At 38.8% G+C, this 16,756-nt stretch overlaps 1 protein-coding gene across 1 annotated transcript; it reads right to left on the reverse strand.

Annotated features, from left to right (window-relative positions):
• Positions 1 to 1,236: 1,236 nt before the first annotated feature.
• Positions 1,237 to 9,496, reverse strand: Tomm7 (translocase of outer mitochondrial membrane 7). The gene is made up of 3 exons (XM_010641106.2): positions 9,306 to 9,496; positions 5,739 to 5,787; positions 1,237 to 1,467 (listed from the first exon to the last, which is right to left on the reverse strand). The coding sequence occupies exons 1-3, from the start codon at positions 9,406 to 9,408 to the stop codon at positions 1,452 to 1,454; spliced, it is 168 nt and encodes a 55-aa protein (XP_010639408.1). The 5' UTR covers positions 9,409 to 9,496; the 3' UTR covers positions 1,237 to 1,451.
• Between the last annotated feature and the right edge of the window lie 7,260 nt (positions 9,497 to 16,756).

Here is a 16,756-nt window from a genome sequence, read left to right on the forward strand (position 1 = left end):
TCTCACCTGTTTAATCCTGTATTCCTCACTTTAATCTTCTTTAGACAGCTACAATGTAACTCCTAAAGGAGCACAAAACCAGTTATCTTTATTATCCACATAACTGTTCAATCAAAATGGACACCCACAGCTTTCCATTCCCAATTTCTAGAAACCCTGAACAACAACAGGCAGAAAGTATACACCAAAATATTAACAAGAATCCACTGACAACACTTTGCCGAAAGGAACGCTGGGAAAAGGGAAGTGACCACCAACTTAATTCTATGGAATTTCAAAACTGCCTTAAAGCATAATCATATATGCCTAGATTCAAAGATGTTGAAGCAATTATATTAAGTGCTTACCAAAAATAGCTTCCTGCAGTTAGGTCTCAAGAATTCCACTTAAAATATTACACAGTAGACTCCAGTCTTCATCGTCTCCATGGCAAAGATAACAAAACTTGAGAAAATAGGCTTAAATAGCAAAGAGGAATTTACATTTAAAAAACAAGGAAAATTGTTTGCTAATGATAGCTCCAGACACCTGAGAGATTATATTCACAAATAATCCTCTGAACAGTAGATGTTTAAAACATTCAACCAACAGACCTCTCTCAAACTGTGTCACATAGTTAAGGTATTTTCCTTCGTTAATTTCATCTCCCAAACTAAGAAAATAAAGCTATATTGTTAGAGGAATGGAAAAAGCTAAATAAAGCAGGCTTCAAATATAGGGAAACCAAATACCTAGGAAACCAGTACCTAGAGCAGAAAACTACTTCCCTTTTATTAACTGCCTTTTTTTCTTCCAAGGAATGCTAATATGCTGTGCACGCTCCATGGGCTCTTGTTTGGCTCTCTCTAGTTTGCTACCACTGAGGAAAATCTTAAGACACAGTTAACCTACTTATATATATAGCAGATATACAATTCCCCAATGCCATTTCCATACCCTAGCAACAAAAACACCAAGCCCATTTCTTTATAAGAATTTTATTTCAATGCCCAGTTTGTCACAAATTGAAAATTGTCTCTAATTTCACTACCTTAGACCATCCCTGGGGGAATTACTAATTCACTGCTAAAGGAAACTGGAATATATCTGTTTAGTGAATGGCTAGGAATTAGCTTGAAAATGTTTTTATGTTTTAAGGCAGCATATACACAGTTTCCCTGTTTTGAAGAAGTAATGGAAGGCTTAATTTTTACCTTATAGTCCCTAGTATGCTCAATTCAAAAAACACTCAAGACATTAACATTGTTAAAAATATTTATTTTGATAGTCTATCATAAATAAGTCAGGAGAGGTTCCACTTTGTCACAGGCACATCTGAGGAGTAAAAGCCCTGTGCCATCCAACTGGTGAACATCTGAATGACGTCCCATTTCTTATACAGCCAGAGCACACACTTTCCATGTTGTCTATGTTCGGTGATTGCTTCCAAATCCAGATGAGAAAATACTCCTTTATCCCCAAAGTAGGCTAAAATGTTTGTGAAGAGGAGAAAAAAATTAAACCCCAAAACAAAAATTTTCTAAACACAGTTTAAGAACAAGAAGATTTTATGCATTTATTGGCTCATCTAAAAACTAAGTTACTAGAAGCATCAATACTATTAAGCAAAAAAAAAAAAAAAAAAAAAAAAAAACCTATATTTAAATAGTTTTAAGTATGGCTACCTAATATTAAAAAAGGAAACTGTAAGTTGATAACTAAAATTAAGTCAATCAAAAGACAAATGAATGGTTTTCATGAACTGAACCCAAAACACTAATACTAAAACATCATGCTGTCTGTGAGCCAGACTCTGTGTGTGTGACTAACTCTTGTGACGGTAATTCCTATTTAAAGCTGTGCAAACGGAGGCTTTTGATGGTTACAGATCATATGTGGAAGAGAAGGACTGACCCAGGTGCTCTTAACTCTAGCCACATCCATAGCAACAATTAGCATCCACTTTTACTCCAACTAATTCTGAAGAATTAATTACAGCCAAGGAGCCCAAACTTCAAAAGCAACAGGATTCAGACAGGAAACAAGATGTTTCCTGTCTAAATCCTGCTGGGTAAAAAATAAGATTTCTAGTCAGGTGCAGTAGCCCATGCTTGTAATCCAAGCACTCAGGAGGCTGAGATAAGAGGATGCCATGAGCTTTGAAGCCAGCCTGGGTGTTATGGCTTATATCTAGATTACCCCTAACCCCCACCAAAGACTTATGGGCTTTTTGGAATCATGGGTGTGCAATCCTGGATTAGTCCACTGACTGGTTTATTTACTAAGGGAAGACCCACCCTAGGTATGGGTGGCACCAACTAATAAACTTGTAGCCTGGATGGAATAAACAGGGAAAGAAGGAAGGCTTGTGGCTTCCTGCCTTCCATGCCATAGCTCTTTCTCCTCTGCTATGCTGTCCTCCCTTGAAGCCAGCTGCCCAGACTGAAACCTCTACAAACTATGAGCCAAAATAAACCTCTCTTCCTTTAACATGTATCAGGTATTTCATCCCAGTAATGAGAAAGTAACCAAGACACTGCACTACCTAGTGAGTTCAAGACCAGCCTAATCTACATAGCAAAAGACTGTCTCAAAAAAGCCAATAAGAGAAACAAAAATAACTATCCCAACTGAATAAAATTGTATTACAAAATAACAATGAGGATCCTTTCAATGAGGGTGATTTCGTATCTTGTACCCAGTTAAGATATGAAAATAAACTTCATCTATTAGGATTTCTTCCTCAAATGTAATGAACATCTAAAATAAAGTGAAAAAAAATCTTCCTTGGCCTTACATAGATAATAAGAATAATAATCCTGTCAGTTAACTTATTTGCCTTAATAGTATTTTATTAAGCTATTACCCCTCATTCAGTGTAATACTGCATTCTGAATAAGGCATTCCTATCAACCAACAATTGCTGACCATGTGCAATTGCCATACTGGGTGAAAATGGAGGATACAAAGGACTGTGAACACAGTTCAATGACATAGCATGTGTACACATGTATAAGGCCCAGGGTTCCACAAAAATGAATGTGGTTCTAATCCCAAAAAGACTTAACAAGTTAGCAAAGGAAACAAATCAGTAATTTACATAAGCATCATATAAATAATAAATGTTGAGACAACTTGCTGGGTAACTGAAGCCAAAAAAAAAGGAGTACAAAGGGACACATTTCATCCCCACCTCTGATCCTAGATTACTGAAGGACCAAGAGTGAGAATCATTTAATTAATTCAACACTTGTTGAGCAAGCACTCAGGTGCTTACAGGACAAAATGTAACGTAAATAAGCAACAAGTATAATACAAGACAAAGAATGACAGGCACTGGAGAATACTATGGGAACACAGAAATGGAATCCATTTCATCCAGTAGGATGGTGGGAAAAAATTCAGGGACAAGGTAACACTACAGATATGCTTTCCTAGGAGCAGATTTTTATCAGGGGGAAACCAATAAGAAAGAGCAGCTCCAGAGTGAGGGAGCACAAGTACATAGCAAAGGCATGAAAATATATTTGGGATTAGCATGAAGTATCATGAAGCTGTTCTCATACGAGGAGAGAGGGATAAAGGAGATGATACAGAAAAGATTAAAAATTACCATTAATCGTTTATGGATCATATTACTTGACAAGTACTACTAACATATACATATTCTCAACCTCGTGGCAACCTTATGAAGTATTGATACCCAACTAATAAAAGAAGAGACTACAGTTTAGAAAGATTAATGGCTTCTTGGGGAAAGGTATTTAATGATAATTTCCACTTCTTGGAAATGGCGACACAGTTCAACCCAGTAGTCACATCTATGATAGTATATCCTATGGTAATGTTTCCTTAAGGAAATAATTGGTCCACAGTTGTCCAGTCAGTCAAGAGCAGATAATTACCTCAAACCCCATTTAAAGGAAAATAAACTAATAACCCAAAGAAGAAAGACCAAGAAAAAAGGAACTTAGTGGAGAACTCTGAAAGTTTCAAGAAGCCATGTCATAAAAGGTTAAAAGGAGAAAAGGAGGCTAAGAAAGGAAATGGTGAGTAAAGATCATTTATTGAAGACCTTTTTCATGGAAAACAGTCACTGTGAAAGTGGGCAAGTTGAAGGCACATATGGTGTCTCTCCGGTAAGAAAAATCTCTCCCTTTGAGAAGGGAGAGGCCAGTGAGGCAGAGGGGTAGAGGATATTCATATCAGATGACACCATTGGAAGAGGTAAGATCACCTTCAAGAGGCTGTAGACCCAGTAGAAAGAATGTGGGCTCTGGAGGTAGACATACTTCGCTACTTACCAACCGTGTGATCTTTCCTAAAGAACTGAAGAAACAACTACAGAGAGTGAGTGTAAAGCACTTGAACAACTTCACAGTCACATTGCAAGTGATTCTTAATATTACTATAGATTGAGAATCCCTAATTTGAAAATTTCAAATCTGGGCCCAAGCATTTTTGATAAAGAATACCCAATCAGTACTATTATTTTCTGCTCATTCTGGCAAAAAAAGGACTTAAAGGAGAATTCTGAAGAAACTGCGAAGACCTAGAAAACAGTCAGTGAAAGCTATTAGGGCAAACTATGAGGGATGCCTGCATAACATAAGGTCAAGCTGAAATCCCATAGCAACAGTATGTAGTGGTCAAGGTCATCATAGGGCCAAGAGTATGAGTCCTTTCTTCACAGACTGTTTATCTATGTATATAACTGTATATACCTACCTGTTTATTTACTTATATATATACACATCTATACGTAGTTATCGCAAAGGCCCATCTGTTAAAAGGCTTGGCCATGAGCCTGTGAAGCTATTAGGAGATAGCAGAAGCTTTAAGAGGTGGGACATAGAAGGAAGTTGGCACTGAGGCCACACCCTTAAAGCAGATAATGGGACTCTAGCCCATTTGCTTCCACGCTGCCATAACGTAATTAGGCCTTCTCTGTCAGGCACTCCTGCGATGATGTACTATGCTGCCATAGCCCCAAAGCAAAAGGGTAAAGCAATCATGAACTGAAACCGTGAACCATAAAATTTACCTCTTTATCAGTTATCTGAGGTATTTTTTCACAATAATGGAAAGCTAACATTTATTCATACATATCTATACATATGTATAAATATGTGTGCTGTGTGCATGTAAGTGTTTACAAGTACTTACATAACACCAGCATGGTTGTTTTTTAGAAAGGAATATGGCAGTGCATTTTCAGAGCCACAAATGTTCATATACTTTGACTGACTGATCCTATAAGAATTTATAATGAGATAAAAATCTATAAAAGTTATGTGCATTAAAATGTTAATTATACTGTAAAAAAAAAACTAAAAAATTGAAAAGAATCTAATTAAACCTATGCAAACTTCCAAAGAAATGTATCTCAACTCTAATTTTAGGTGAAGAAAAAAAAAACCATGTATCCTTTTCAGAATGACACAAGGTTGTATTCATATAAAGATGAGAATAAAGAAAAATTTAAAGTTTGCCTTTTAATGTGGTAGGATGATAAATTCATTCTTTTAAAAAATGTTTCACTGCAATTATGGCAAGGTTTTATAACTAAAACTTTAGAAGAGGGAAGTAGCTACCTGGTAAAGAAGCTAAACTGCTCCATAAACTGCTAGTTTTACAACAGCCTAAGACTACACTGATAGGCTAAAGTCTATGTGAACATCTGTCATTATTACTGTTTTGCTACCCAATGATTCAATACTAATTTATGAGCACCTGCTCTGAAATGTTTGTAACAGTACCTCAAAACTGTTGGCTCAGGCATTCCAGGATCTGCACCTCTTTTAAATCCTGAAGGGATAGAAGAAAAAAAAAATTAAAATCCCAACAATAAAAATAAAAAAAAATCTATGATCAATATACTCAAATCTAATCTAAGACAACTAGAATGATATCCAGATCTACCAACACTATCTAGAGTTACCTAAGCTACAAGTTTCCAATTTTCACTAAGTATGGAATTATACCAAACATTAATTAGCAGGAAGAACAAGCTATCTTATGTCTATTGTATACACAACACAGTAGCTTAGCATGCTCTATTTTCATTATCAGTCATTATCCAGCAGTAAGTTATCACAACCCCCAAATTATACCACATGTAAGACTATGAAGAACATAGACAGGCATGGCGAAGAACACCTGTAATCCCAGCACCCAGGTGGCTGAGGCAGGAGGAGTTTGATACTGGGCTGTACAATGAATTCCCAGACTACATAGGAAGGACCCTGTCTCAAAAAAAAAAAAAAAAAAGACTATGAAGAACCAAAGGATTTTTTTTTAAAGTGGACCTTTAAAAAAAAAGCAGCTGAAGGTATCGTATTTTATCCTCTACAAGCCTTTTTATAAAGCAAACACTAGTGATAGGAGAGGATGAAAAAAAATCATTCAGTAAGTACTCAACAACCTAATTAAACCAACTCTTAATACAAGTATGATTAAATCTCTTAACATTTAAAACATACTTATAAACTTATTTGACAACATATTTGCTACTTCGTTGAAATAACTGATAATCAGAATTTTGGGGCAAGGGATTTAGCTCAGTGGTGCTGCCACTTGCCTCTCAAGTGCAAGGTCCTGAATTCAAAGTCCAGTTCCAAAAAAAAAAAAAAAAAAAAAAAAAAAAAAAAAAAACAGAATGTCAAGAACTGTAGCCAGCCAGGTGTGGTGGCACACGCCTATTCCAGCACTCTGAAGGCTGAAGCAGGAGGATCTCCATGAGTTGGAGGCCAGGCTGGGCTACGTAGTGAGTTCAACGCCAGCCTGAATTGCACAGCTACTTCTGTAATTTGTTCACATCTAAAAACATTCAAATATTCATATCTGTGAAGTTCTCAACTTGAATGTTCTTAAGTCAGGAATTTACTGTAAGCTTTTCAAGATGTTCTACAGAATAAAGGGTTATGATAGCCCCTGCTCACAAAATTTATAGAAAACTAAGAGACCATGAAGAATTGTCTTTCAAATGATGGCTCAAAGCCTTTTTTCTGGTAAAGGTCCAGATTCTTTACCACCAATGTCACTGTCATATTTGATAACACTATAGGCCATGAAGCCCAGAAAGGTAGGTTTGAACCTAAATTACACAAGAAATTAATCTGTACTTGTAGGTTTTTGTGAAAGCTGAAGTGGAAAAAGTAAAGAACAACTTGGAAACTTGTTTAAACATAAAATTAAAATTTATATACAGTGTAAAGGAAAAAACAATGACCAAGAGTAAGTACTAGAAAAGCAGTCTTACTGTCAATCTTAAAAATCCTGAGTTGGATGGTAGGGTGAAAATCACTATGGTCAATAAGTCACACTTGTGTAAATACTGAATAGTTTATCTGGTGTGAACAAACTATAATAGTACATAAGATCCTAATGATATAACTGACAATGTGAAATAGGAAGAAAAGGGCTAAAGGTGTAGGGAAAGTGACAAGGGTAGGGGAAAGGTAATAAGGGAAAAGAAAACAATATGAGAAAATGAAAAAATGCAAATAAAGTGTTTGTAAATGGGGAGGAGAGAAGGGGGTGAAGGGAGGGTAGGGACAAGGGGGAAAAATGAGAACCAAGACCTGTCATGTAGAGGTACAAGATCCCAATAATGAATGTAACTGTACTGTATCCCTAAAATGTACCAATAAACTCAATGAGGAAAAAAAAAAAAGAAAATCACTATGGTCAAATTATTGAATAAAAAGGAAAATAAGCTCTAGAGGGACTGAAGCCATTGGTACAGATTATAGCAACCAAAACTAGAAAAAGAATCTCAAAAAGGAGAGCGTGTGAAAAGTGGATATGAGTTATAGAGAGCCAAAGACAAAGAAAGCAAATGCAGGCTAACATAGGGTTCCATGTTCTCAATAATGAATAAAAAAATGTGGCACAAAGAAGAGGAAGAATTAAAATTCCCACACCTTTCTCCGCTAAAAGGAGAGTTATTCCCAGTATAGCCATTGAAAAAGTTATTTCATTATTAAATAAAAACTGAAGAGAGTGAAGAATCCAGCAAGGAATAATGCGAAAAGCACAGGCTGTACAAGTAGGATGTCATATATCTGCTCTAAAAACCTGATACCTGCAAAGTTACTAATATCTAGGGAAGCAATGTTTTACAAATTGCATTCAAATTAGCCAGGTGTGGTAACACACTCTGGGACCCTGAGGCAGGAGGCTTACATGTTCCAGCCCAGCCTAGGCTACTTAGCAAGATCCTATCTCAAAATTTAAAAATGACAAAAGAGTCGGGATATAGCTCAGTGCAAAGACACTGGATTCAATTTCCAATAAGGGGTGGGAGGTAGGAATAAAGTAGGAAAAAGTCATTTTTAAGTCCTACACACTGAAGTATCCCCCAGGTGAGATGACAGGTGGCTCCCAGCTCACAAGGAACTAAGAACCACAGCTGCCTGGACAATGTCCAGCCTAATCAAAGGCTCTGTGAAGACTAAGAGTGAATATACTTTATATTATACAATGCATGACATCTAAAATAAATTGGAAACAGCATCCTGTTAGAATCCTATTTTAAATTGTGAATAGACTTTCAGAAATGTCAAACTATTTGCTAAAACTGACAGAACTAGGGATAAAAACTTAGAAGCTTTCCCTTTCACCATTTTGCCTGAATAGGATAGTAAAGATTTTTTTTCAAAAAAATTATAAATAGGATAACGTTCCAATGCAGCTCTAGGTGAAAATATTTGCCTAGACGCTTACAAATTCTTTAAGTACAGTAAATGCTGGGCCCTGAGGACCCCCAGTGCCCAAGCCTGTAAGGCAATCGATACAAGCAGGTGACTTTGGGCAAGGAATGTGCAACTTTTCTATAACTCAGTTTCCTCCCCTGTAAGATGAGGCCCGGAACAAAAAATCTCCACACTATTCGCTGTACAATGAGAAACCAGAGGTATTCAACTACTGTAAAAACCATACTTGAAAATACCGGCGTATTCACGAGGTGTTTAGTTTCTGTCCACTTAGGCCCACCTAAAGGTGGAGAAACGCCTCGAAAACCCGCCTAGTTCGTCACTTTCACATACATAAGGTCATCAAACCTTGACAGTGATCCTGAGAAGTATGCCTTATCTCAGTTTTACAGATGTAAAAACAGAGTGAAGGACTTGTTAAAGACTTCCCAACTAGTCTTTAGGAAGGAACTCGAACTCAAACTAAACTGAACCCAGTAAACCAGACAACTTTAGAGGAAGCGCGCGGACAGAATCCCCAGTTTCCATGCCCTCCCGGAAAGCCAAAGATGGAGTCACAGACTCCACCAACCACTCCTCAGTCTTTTCAGAGGTTCTTCTCCTACTGACCCAGGTAGATCACAAGAGGAATAAAACCCCAGCGGATGGCAAACTGGCCGCCCTTGAAGAGCTGCTGCAGCCTCTGCTTAGCCTCTTTACTCAGCTTCACCATGGCGACAGGCAGCCGGCGCAGGGAGGACCTCTACAGAAACGACTGCGGCGAGAATCCGCGAGGGAAAGGAGGTGCGCACGCGCCATAAACTGCCTTTACGGCAGGAGTCGTGAGTTTGACCAGCAGAGGTCGTAATTCTTCGCTTTTAAGCAGCCCTTCCCCTCCGCGGCGACGCCCGTGGGAGGCGCAGGCGTGGTTGGTTTCTCGTGCTCTGCGGAGTGTAGTTCACATTCCTTCATTTTCATTCACATTCACCTGGGTTTTGCCAGCTGCTGTGGGATGCTAGAGGAACTGTTCTTAGGGTTCTCTGTGCCCCACAACAAACTGCTTTCCACAGCCTTTCGCATTTTTCTTTTTCTTTCTTTTTTCCGGTTTTTTTTGTTTGTTTGTTTGTTTTGGTTTTGGTTTTTTTTGAGATACAGTTCGCTTACTAATTCAGGCTGTCCTTGAACCCACTACAGTACATAGCCCAGTCCTGTCCTGGAAATCGCGAAGATCCTCATGCCTCGGCCTTTAGAGTGTTAGGATTAGGGGCATGCACCACCACGCCCAGTCTGTTGTTTTGTTTTTGTGATATTAGGGATTGAATCCAAAGGCCTAAGGCTGAACTGTATCTCTGGCCCTTTTTGAAAAGGCCTCATATGAGAAACTCGAAAATTAGACACATAAATAAAGAGCAAAATAGAAGATATAAAGGAAGTAGGGAGGTCTTTTTCAAATGGATGAGGGATCAAGAGTTGGAAGGGAAGTAAAAATGATGAAAATAGAGCTTTTGCCCATGGGAAGGGGGTCAAGGGTTTGAAGGAGCAGGGAGGTAGAGGAAGGGGTGGGGGAAATAGAAGAATAAAGATGTATTTGTGCATGTACCAAATCCCCACGATAGCTGCAACCATGTACTAATAAATTACGTTTCAAATACATATTCTAATTTCCAGCACTTAAATGACATATTCATAACAAGAAACTTTCGGGCGGGGGATTTGGCCCAGTGGTTTGGTGGCCTGCCTTTCAAGCGCAAAGGCCCGAGTTCAATCCTCGGTACCAAAAACAAAAAACTTTCAATTTCATACTAAAAAGTAAGAAAAAAAGGATCCAAGAGTGCTGGAATTACAGGCATGCGCCACCATGCCCATTGCAACTCCAAGTGTTACTTGTCTGATGAATAAAGAACATTCATTTGAAAGAACTAGATTTAAGACCTGATTCTTAGATTTGCTGTATAATCTTGGATAAATTACCTATGTCTCAAACTGGGCGTGGTGACAGAACCTATACTGCCAGCATCTGTGAAGCTGAGGCAGGAGGTTTAGTTTCAGGCCAACTAGGGTATTTTAGCAGTTTAGAAGATCTTGACTCAAAATGAAAAAAAGAAAAGGCCAGAGATGTAGTTCAGAGCGAAGGCCCTAAATTCAATACCTGGTACTGAGGGAAAAAAAGATAAAAGCTAGGTTTTCTTTCCAATCCCCCTTCTTGTTTTTCAAACACTTTAAACTACTTGACAAGATTTTGACATTTGGAAAATTTCTCTTGTAATTCCGGACTCTTTCAAAGAAGTTGATGAATCCCATTGCAACAGTCAGCAGGATTTAATAGGAAATGACACCCCTGTTCATCCATTTTGCACTGGTTGGTTTAGAACTGCAATAATTCCGGACTCTGGTTGCACATAGAATCACTTAAAGTTGTATTCAGACTGGGGACTGACTCAGAAATTTTGATTAGTTTGGGCATGAGGCTTGGCTGTTGGTTTGCCTTTGCCATTTCCCAGGGGAATTGAATAGATAGTAAGAGTCCCCTGATTCTCACAAAGTAGCTGCCTGACTGCTATCTAATTTGAGCATTTTCTGTGGGTGTAGGTCTGAGACTTCTTGGTTTCGAGAACTCTAAGAGACTTCTAAGGCATATATAGTATGATTATACATAAAATGCAATAGGCAGAGAGAAGCACCTAACATTGCCTAGGAAAGTCAAAGTTTTGAATAAGCCAACTGCAGTTCAACGGAAGGGAGGAAATAAACTTGAAAATCAAAGTAAAATTAGCAGTAAAATTGAGACGAATGTGGAAAGCAAAGCTGAAAGAGTCAAAGATGGCTACTTGTGCAGTTTACTGAGCTAACCATCTCACTCCTTGACCTCCAAAAAGTCTAAACTATGTAACTTCATCTCTATAGTGATCCTTACATTGGTTTGGGAATAAGGTATCATTGGAATGGTTGAAGGATGTTTTAGTCTTTGGATGTATTTCTTGTTAAAGGGGGAAAAATGGTTGATAATATGTGTTTTACTATTATTGTTGGTGGTGCCGCTATATATTTGGGTTTGGGTTTGGGTTTATTTGTGGTACTGGGGATTGAACCCAGGGCTTTCATACTGAGCTGCATCCTCTATTATTTGAGACAGGGCCTGGATAAGGTTCCCAGGTAGTTACTTCAAGTTGTGATCCTCCTGCCTCAGCCTCCCAAGTCCTGACAGTACAGGCATACATCACGATGCCCAGCTTCTCTTATACTCTTCATGTGCCTTCTTATTACACTTTAATATAAGCCACAATGTTTTTATGTGTTTATTCATTCTGCAAGGTTGGGTACTGAAGATGTTCAGCTGTCTGTGCTGTGGATTATTATTAGGCAAAGTCCCCACTTAAAAGACTTTACCATCTAGTTACAGAAGAAGACACGTATATTAAGTTACTCACCCATGTGATTAATCTTTGGAAAAACAATAACATCAAGACAAGATTAAGTTCCAAAACCCAAGGAGCAAACTTTACCTTTGAATCCTTAATCACTTAGCTATTTGATCATGGTTAATTATTTAACCTGACTCTCTCTTCTTGTGTGCAAAAGAGGATAACAATAGAGCCTATTTCAATCAGTTATTATAAACCCAAACAGATACTCTGCGTAGCTAAGTAAAGACTTAATCACAGTAAGTGTTACTTTTATTGCTTTTTGTGTACATCTTTATTTTTACTAGTGTCAGTTTCAAAGATCAAGATTTGTCAGGGATTTTTCCTCTTAATTCTAAGACTGCCTATGTGGAGACTTCTAGAAACTGACTGCACCTACCACACACAGAGTCATAAAATGGGGAAAGGAAAGCAATTGAATATGTAATATAGGAATAATGAATACTGAAATATAGTTCTCAAGGACTATATTTTATACTCTGTCTCCATTAGTTTTGGATTTTTGTTTTAGTTGTAGTTTTTGTGGTACTAGGGATTGAACCTGAGGCAGGAGGTTAGGGTGTGGCAAACTAGCTGGGGAAGTGGGTATGGCCTGTCCATCATAGAGTCCCAGATCCCAGATCACAGATAGATGCACAGATCGTTTCCCAAAGCCCTCCATGTGCAACCAATCAGAGAGTGCTACCTTCAGTTCTGATAGGCCGGCCTAGACCTGATGTCAGCCTGAGGAGTGTGATACAAAAAGACTCCGAGCCACTGTACTCTCTCTCTTCACAGTGCCCCACTCTGACCCTGTAGAGTGTACTTCTTTTCCTACTTTTAATGGCCCATACTCAATCTGTGAAACATGTTTCTTTTCATTTTGTCAGGACAAAAAGAACTCAGAAACTACAAAATATGGTAACAAACCCAGAGCCTTTACACTGAGCTATATCCCCAGACCTTTTTGCTTTTTAAGATACGGTCTTGCTAAATTGCTAATTTTTTTCTTGAATTTACGATCTTCCTGCCTTAGCCTCCTAGAATGCTGGAATTTTTCTGAGACGCTATCTCAAAATAATTGCTCAGGCTGGTCTTGAACTTGCAATCCTATTTCAGCCCCCCAAGAATATAGGAGTGCGCTGCAGCATCCAGCTCTTCATTAGATCCTAATGCAATGCTATGAAGCAAGGAAGAAAAGCTTAGAAATCATGTGGATCTTAGATGAGAACTGCCAAGATTTGAATCCTATTCTGTCACTCAGAATGAGGACGTTAGGAACTAGCTGATAACATGTCAGAGAAGCTAATTAATTCATCATAGTCACCAGGAAAACAGGGCTTAGTTTCTAAAATGCAGCCAACTAGATGAGCCAAATGAAAAAGAGGGAAATTTTTATTATGCATCTTATTTCCCAGAAATGTTATTTTAAAAATATATCGATATGAAAGCAACATGTGCTTTCTTGGGTTTTAACTCTTACCTTGTCCTCTTTTTCTGCTAGAGTGTTTTTGTGCAGATAAATAATCTCTCATTGCCATGGAATCCTCAGGCATTATGGGCAAGCATATGCATGAAAGATAATTTTCTCAAAGAAGACACTAGTCAAAAAGCATCACTGGGACGTTAACCAAGTATAAAGTTTTGCCAGAAAAAAAGGAGTTTCAGAAATCTGTCGTATCCAGCCACTGCCCACAAGGATTTGGTAATCTCATTTGGAGACAGAGTACACATACTCCTTATAAGAAGAAAACAGAGCATGGAATAATAGCACAATCTGTAGGAGGATATACACTGCTACAGGAATGTAGAAGAGAAAATCACAAAGGGTTGAGGAGTCTGGGGGAAACTTTATAGGAGTGAGCCTAAACTGACCGCGTGTGCTGGGGATTGAGCCAATGCCTCAAGCATGTTAAGCAAGTGCTCTACTACTGAGCAACCCCACAGCCCCTGAGCTGATTCTTGATTGCCCCAGGCAAAGGAAAGAGCAGAAAAAAATGCCAGAGAAATGCCAGAGTACATTATGAGGACACACACACACACACACACACACACACACACACACACATGAGAGGGGGGGCAAAGAGAGACAGAGAGAGAGACTGAGATCACTTTAAATGTGGGGGCATAAAATAATAAGACAAGTTACAAAAAAACCTGAATGTCAAGTTAAGGATTTGGATTTTAGCCAGAGAATATGGCTGGAAAGTTGCTGAATATTTTAGAGGACAAAAATATTATAAAATGAAAACATTTTTAGGTTTTAATATTTTCCATTTTCATTATTTTGTTGAAAGAGAAAATCACATAGTTTAAATGCGAAAGGCACAACAGGGTAGGTAGCAGAACATCTCCCTCCCATTTCTGTCCCCCTGCTGCAGGTTTCCTCCCAGAAGCAGACCAGTGTCAGCACTTTCTCTGATATTCTTCCAGAGACACCTGAATGTATGGAAGCAAAGATGCAGACACCACCCCGTCCCCTTTCTGCAAGTGGAGATGCCCACACCTAATTACCTTGCAGTTTTCACTCAGAAATATAACTTAGAGATTCTTTTGTATGAATACATAACAAGAGCCCTATTCATGTTTTTAAATAGACTGGAATAAAAGAATACATAGTTAAAATTGCTTCTACCTTTTCTCCCACTTGGTGCCCAGTTCTCCCAGAAAGTATCTCAGTTGGTCTTGTTTCTCATATATCCTTTGAGTTATTCTAGACATGTGGAAATGAATAAACACTCACAACCACTCCCCTTGTTTTTAAAATAAACAAATCAGATATATGCTATACACTTACTATCTCACCTTTCTTTAGATTTAGAAGTATTCTTAGCTATCCTAATGAAGTCTGTTTGGATGAATTATTGCAACATCATCAATTTCTCAATTTGACAATGTATTGTGATTATGTTTGATCTTATCATTTGGGGGAGCTGAGTGAAAGAATGTAGGAACTCACTACACTGTTTTTGGAACTCCTTATGAGTCTTGAAGTATGTCAAAATAGAAAGTACTATAAATATTTCTCAGTGATTATTCTGCATCAAGACGCAGCTTAATTTTTTTACAGAACACATCTAACAATTTATTCAACCTGTCTTCTACGAAGCTAAGCAGTTTCAGATTTTCTTAGCAGTGACAGCTGGTAACAGTGTCCATCAGTACATGTGCAGCTTATGACTCCATTGTTTAAAGTTATCAGTGGACACAATTCTGTAACCACAATAAAGATCCCACCAGGAGAGGCCAGAGAATCAGGAGTACCCAGTTCTCAGCCTGATCCTGCTATTTACTAGCTGCTTCACAGTGAACATGTCACAGCACTTTGGTCTTGACTCCTTCATCTACAACACTGGAAGCACCTACCCTGGTGACCAATTCTTCTGAGGATTCAATGAGATGATAGTTGTAACAGCATTTACTCAAGTTGCATCCACTGTCCAAATAAATACACAGGCATGAGTCTCACCAAGAACATGTATCACAATTCTCTGTCCAGTCAAGTTAGTCTTTCAAAAGACAAGGGACTCCTAGGCCGATACCAAGGACTGTATTATAATTGGAAAAAGAAGTAGCCAAAACTTTACGTTCATTTGCATTGGTTGCCCATGCCCACCAGATTCCATGATGGTGACAATGACCCATTAAGGATGGCTGCCTGCAGAGAAGTGTGTTATGATTGAGGAAGACTGAGATGGGGAGAGTCCTTGTGTTTTAGCCAGCTTTCCTATTGCTGGAACACAGCACCCAACATCCACAGATTAAAGGAGAGGTTTAATTTGGCTCACAGTCTTAGGGCACTCAGTCCATGGCTGACTTGCTCCAAGGCAGGAAAATCATGGTAGAGGGAGTGGTAGAGCAAAGCGGCTTCATTCATGGTGGCCAGGAAGCAGAGCAGGGAAGCAGCACCAGAGAGGAAGAGCCAAGGGTCCAGATATAGACTCCAAGTTCATGGTTCCATGATCCATGCAGACACATCCAAAGCATTGTATTACTGATCCCCTGGGTGGCTCCCAAGCCAATCATGTTAACACAGTCAGGTTGAACGCACATCGCTTTTTTGAGGGGGTGGATGTTATAAAGATTATAAATCTTTATTTTAATAGGGCCCTGAGAGTTTTTCCCCTTAAGCTTAGGTGAAAAATGCAATCAAGATTATGCAGTTCCTTAAATGCTTTGTGCAACAAGTTCCGTGCACATATTATTTTTATACTGGGCAGAAGTAAACCTGCTTTTTATCCAGGTGAAGACATTGCCTCCTCCCAGGGACACTTATTACAAACATACAAAGTAATGGCCTTACAACACCCAGGGCCTTACATGCTTGACATGCTCAGGAAGACTGTGTAGGGATGACTAGAGCCCAGGGCAGATTGCCTCTTCCAATGGCCAGGATGGAAACACTAGCCCGGGGTGATTCAAAAATGAGGCTGAATGGTATCACAAAGATGCAGAAGCCACAAGCTCAAAAGGAGCTGGAGAGAGCAGGTGAGATAGAATCTGGGGACAAAAAGAGACTGAAGATGGAGGTGTTAGAGCCTATAGCTTGATGTGATGACACATGCCTGTAGTCCCCAGCACCCAGGAGGCTGAGGCAGGAGGATCACACAAGGTTGACCCCAGCCTGAACTACATAGGGAGACCCTGTCTCAAAAAAAAAAAAAAAAAAAAAAAAAAAAA

The sequence above is a fragment of the Fukomys damarensis genome, unplaced genomic scaffold, assembly GCF_012274545.1.
Source record: "Fukomys damarensis isolate Sample0158 unplaced genomic scaffold, DMR_v1.0_HiC HiC_scaffold_4, whole genome shotgun sequence".
Taxonomy (NCBI): Eukaryota; Metazoa; Chordata; class Mammalia; order Rodentia; family Bathyergidae; genus Fukomys; species Fukomys damarensis.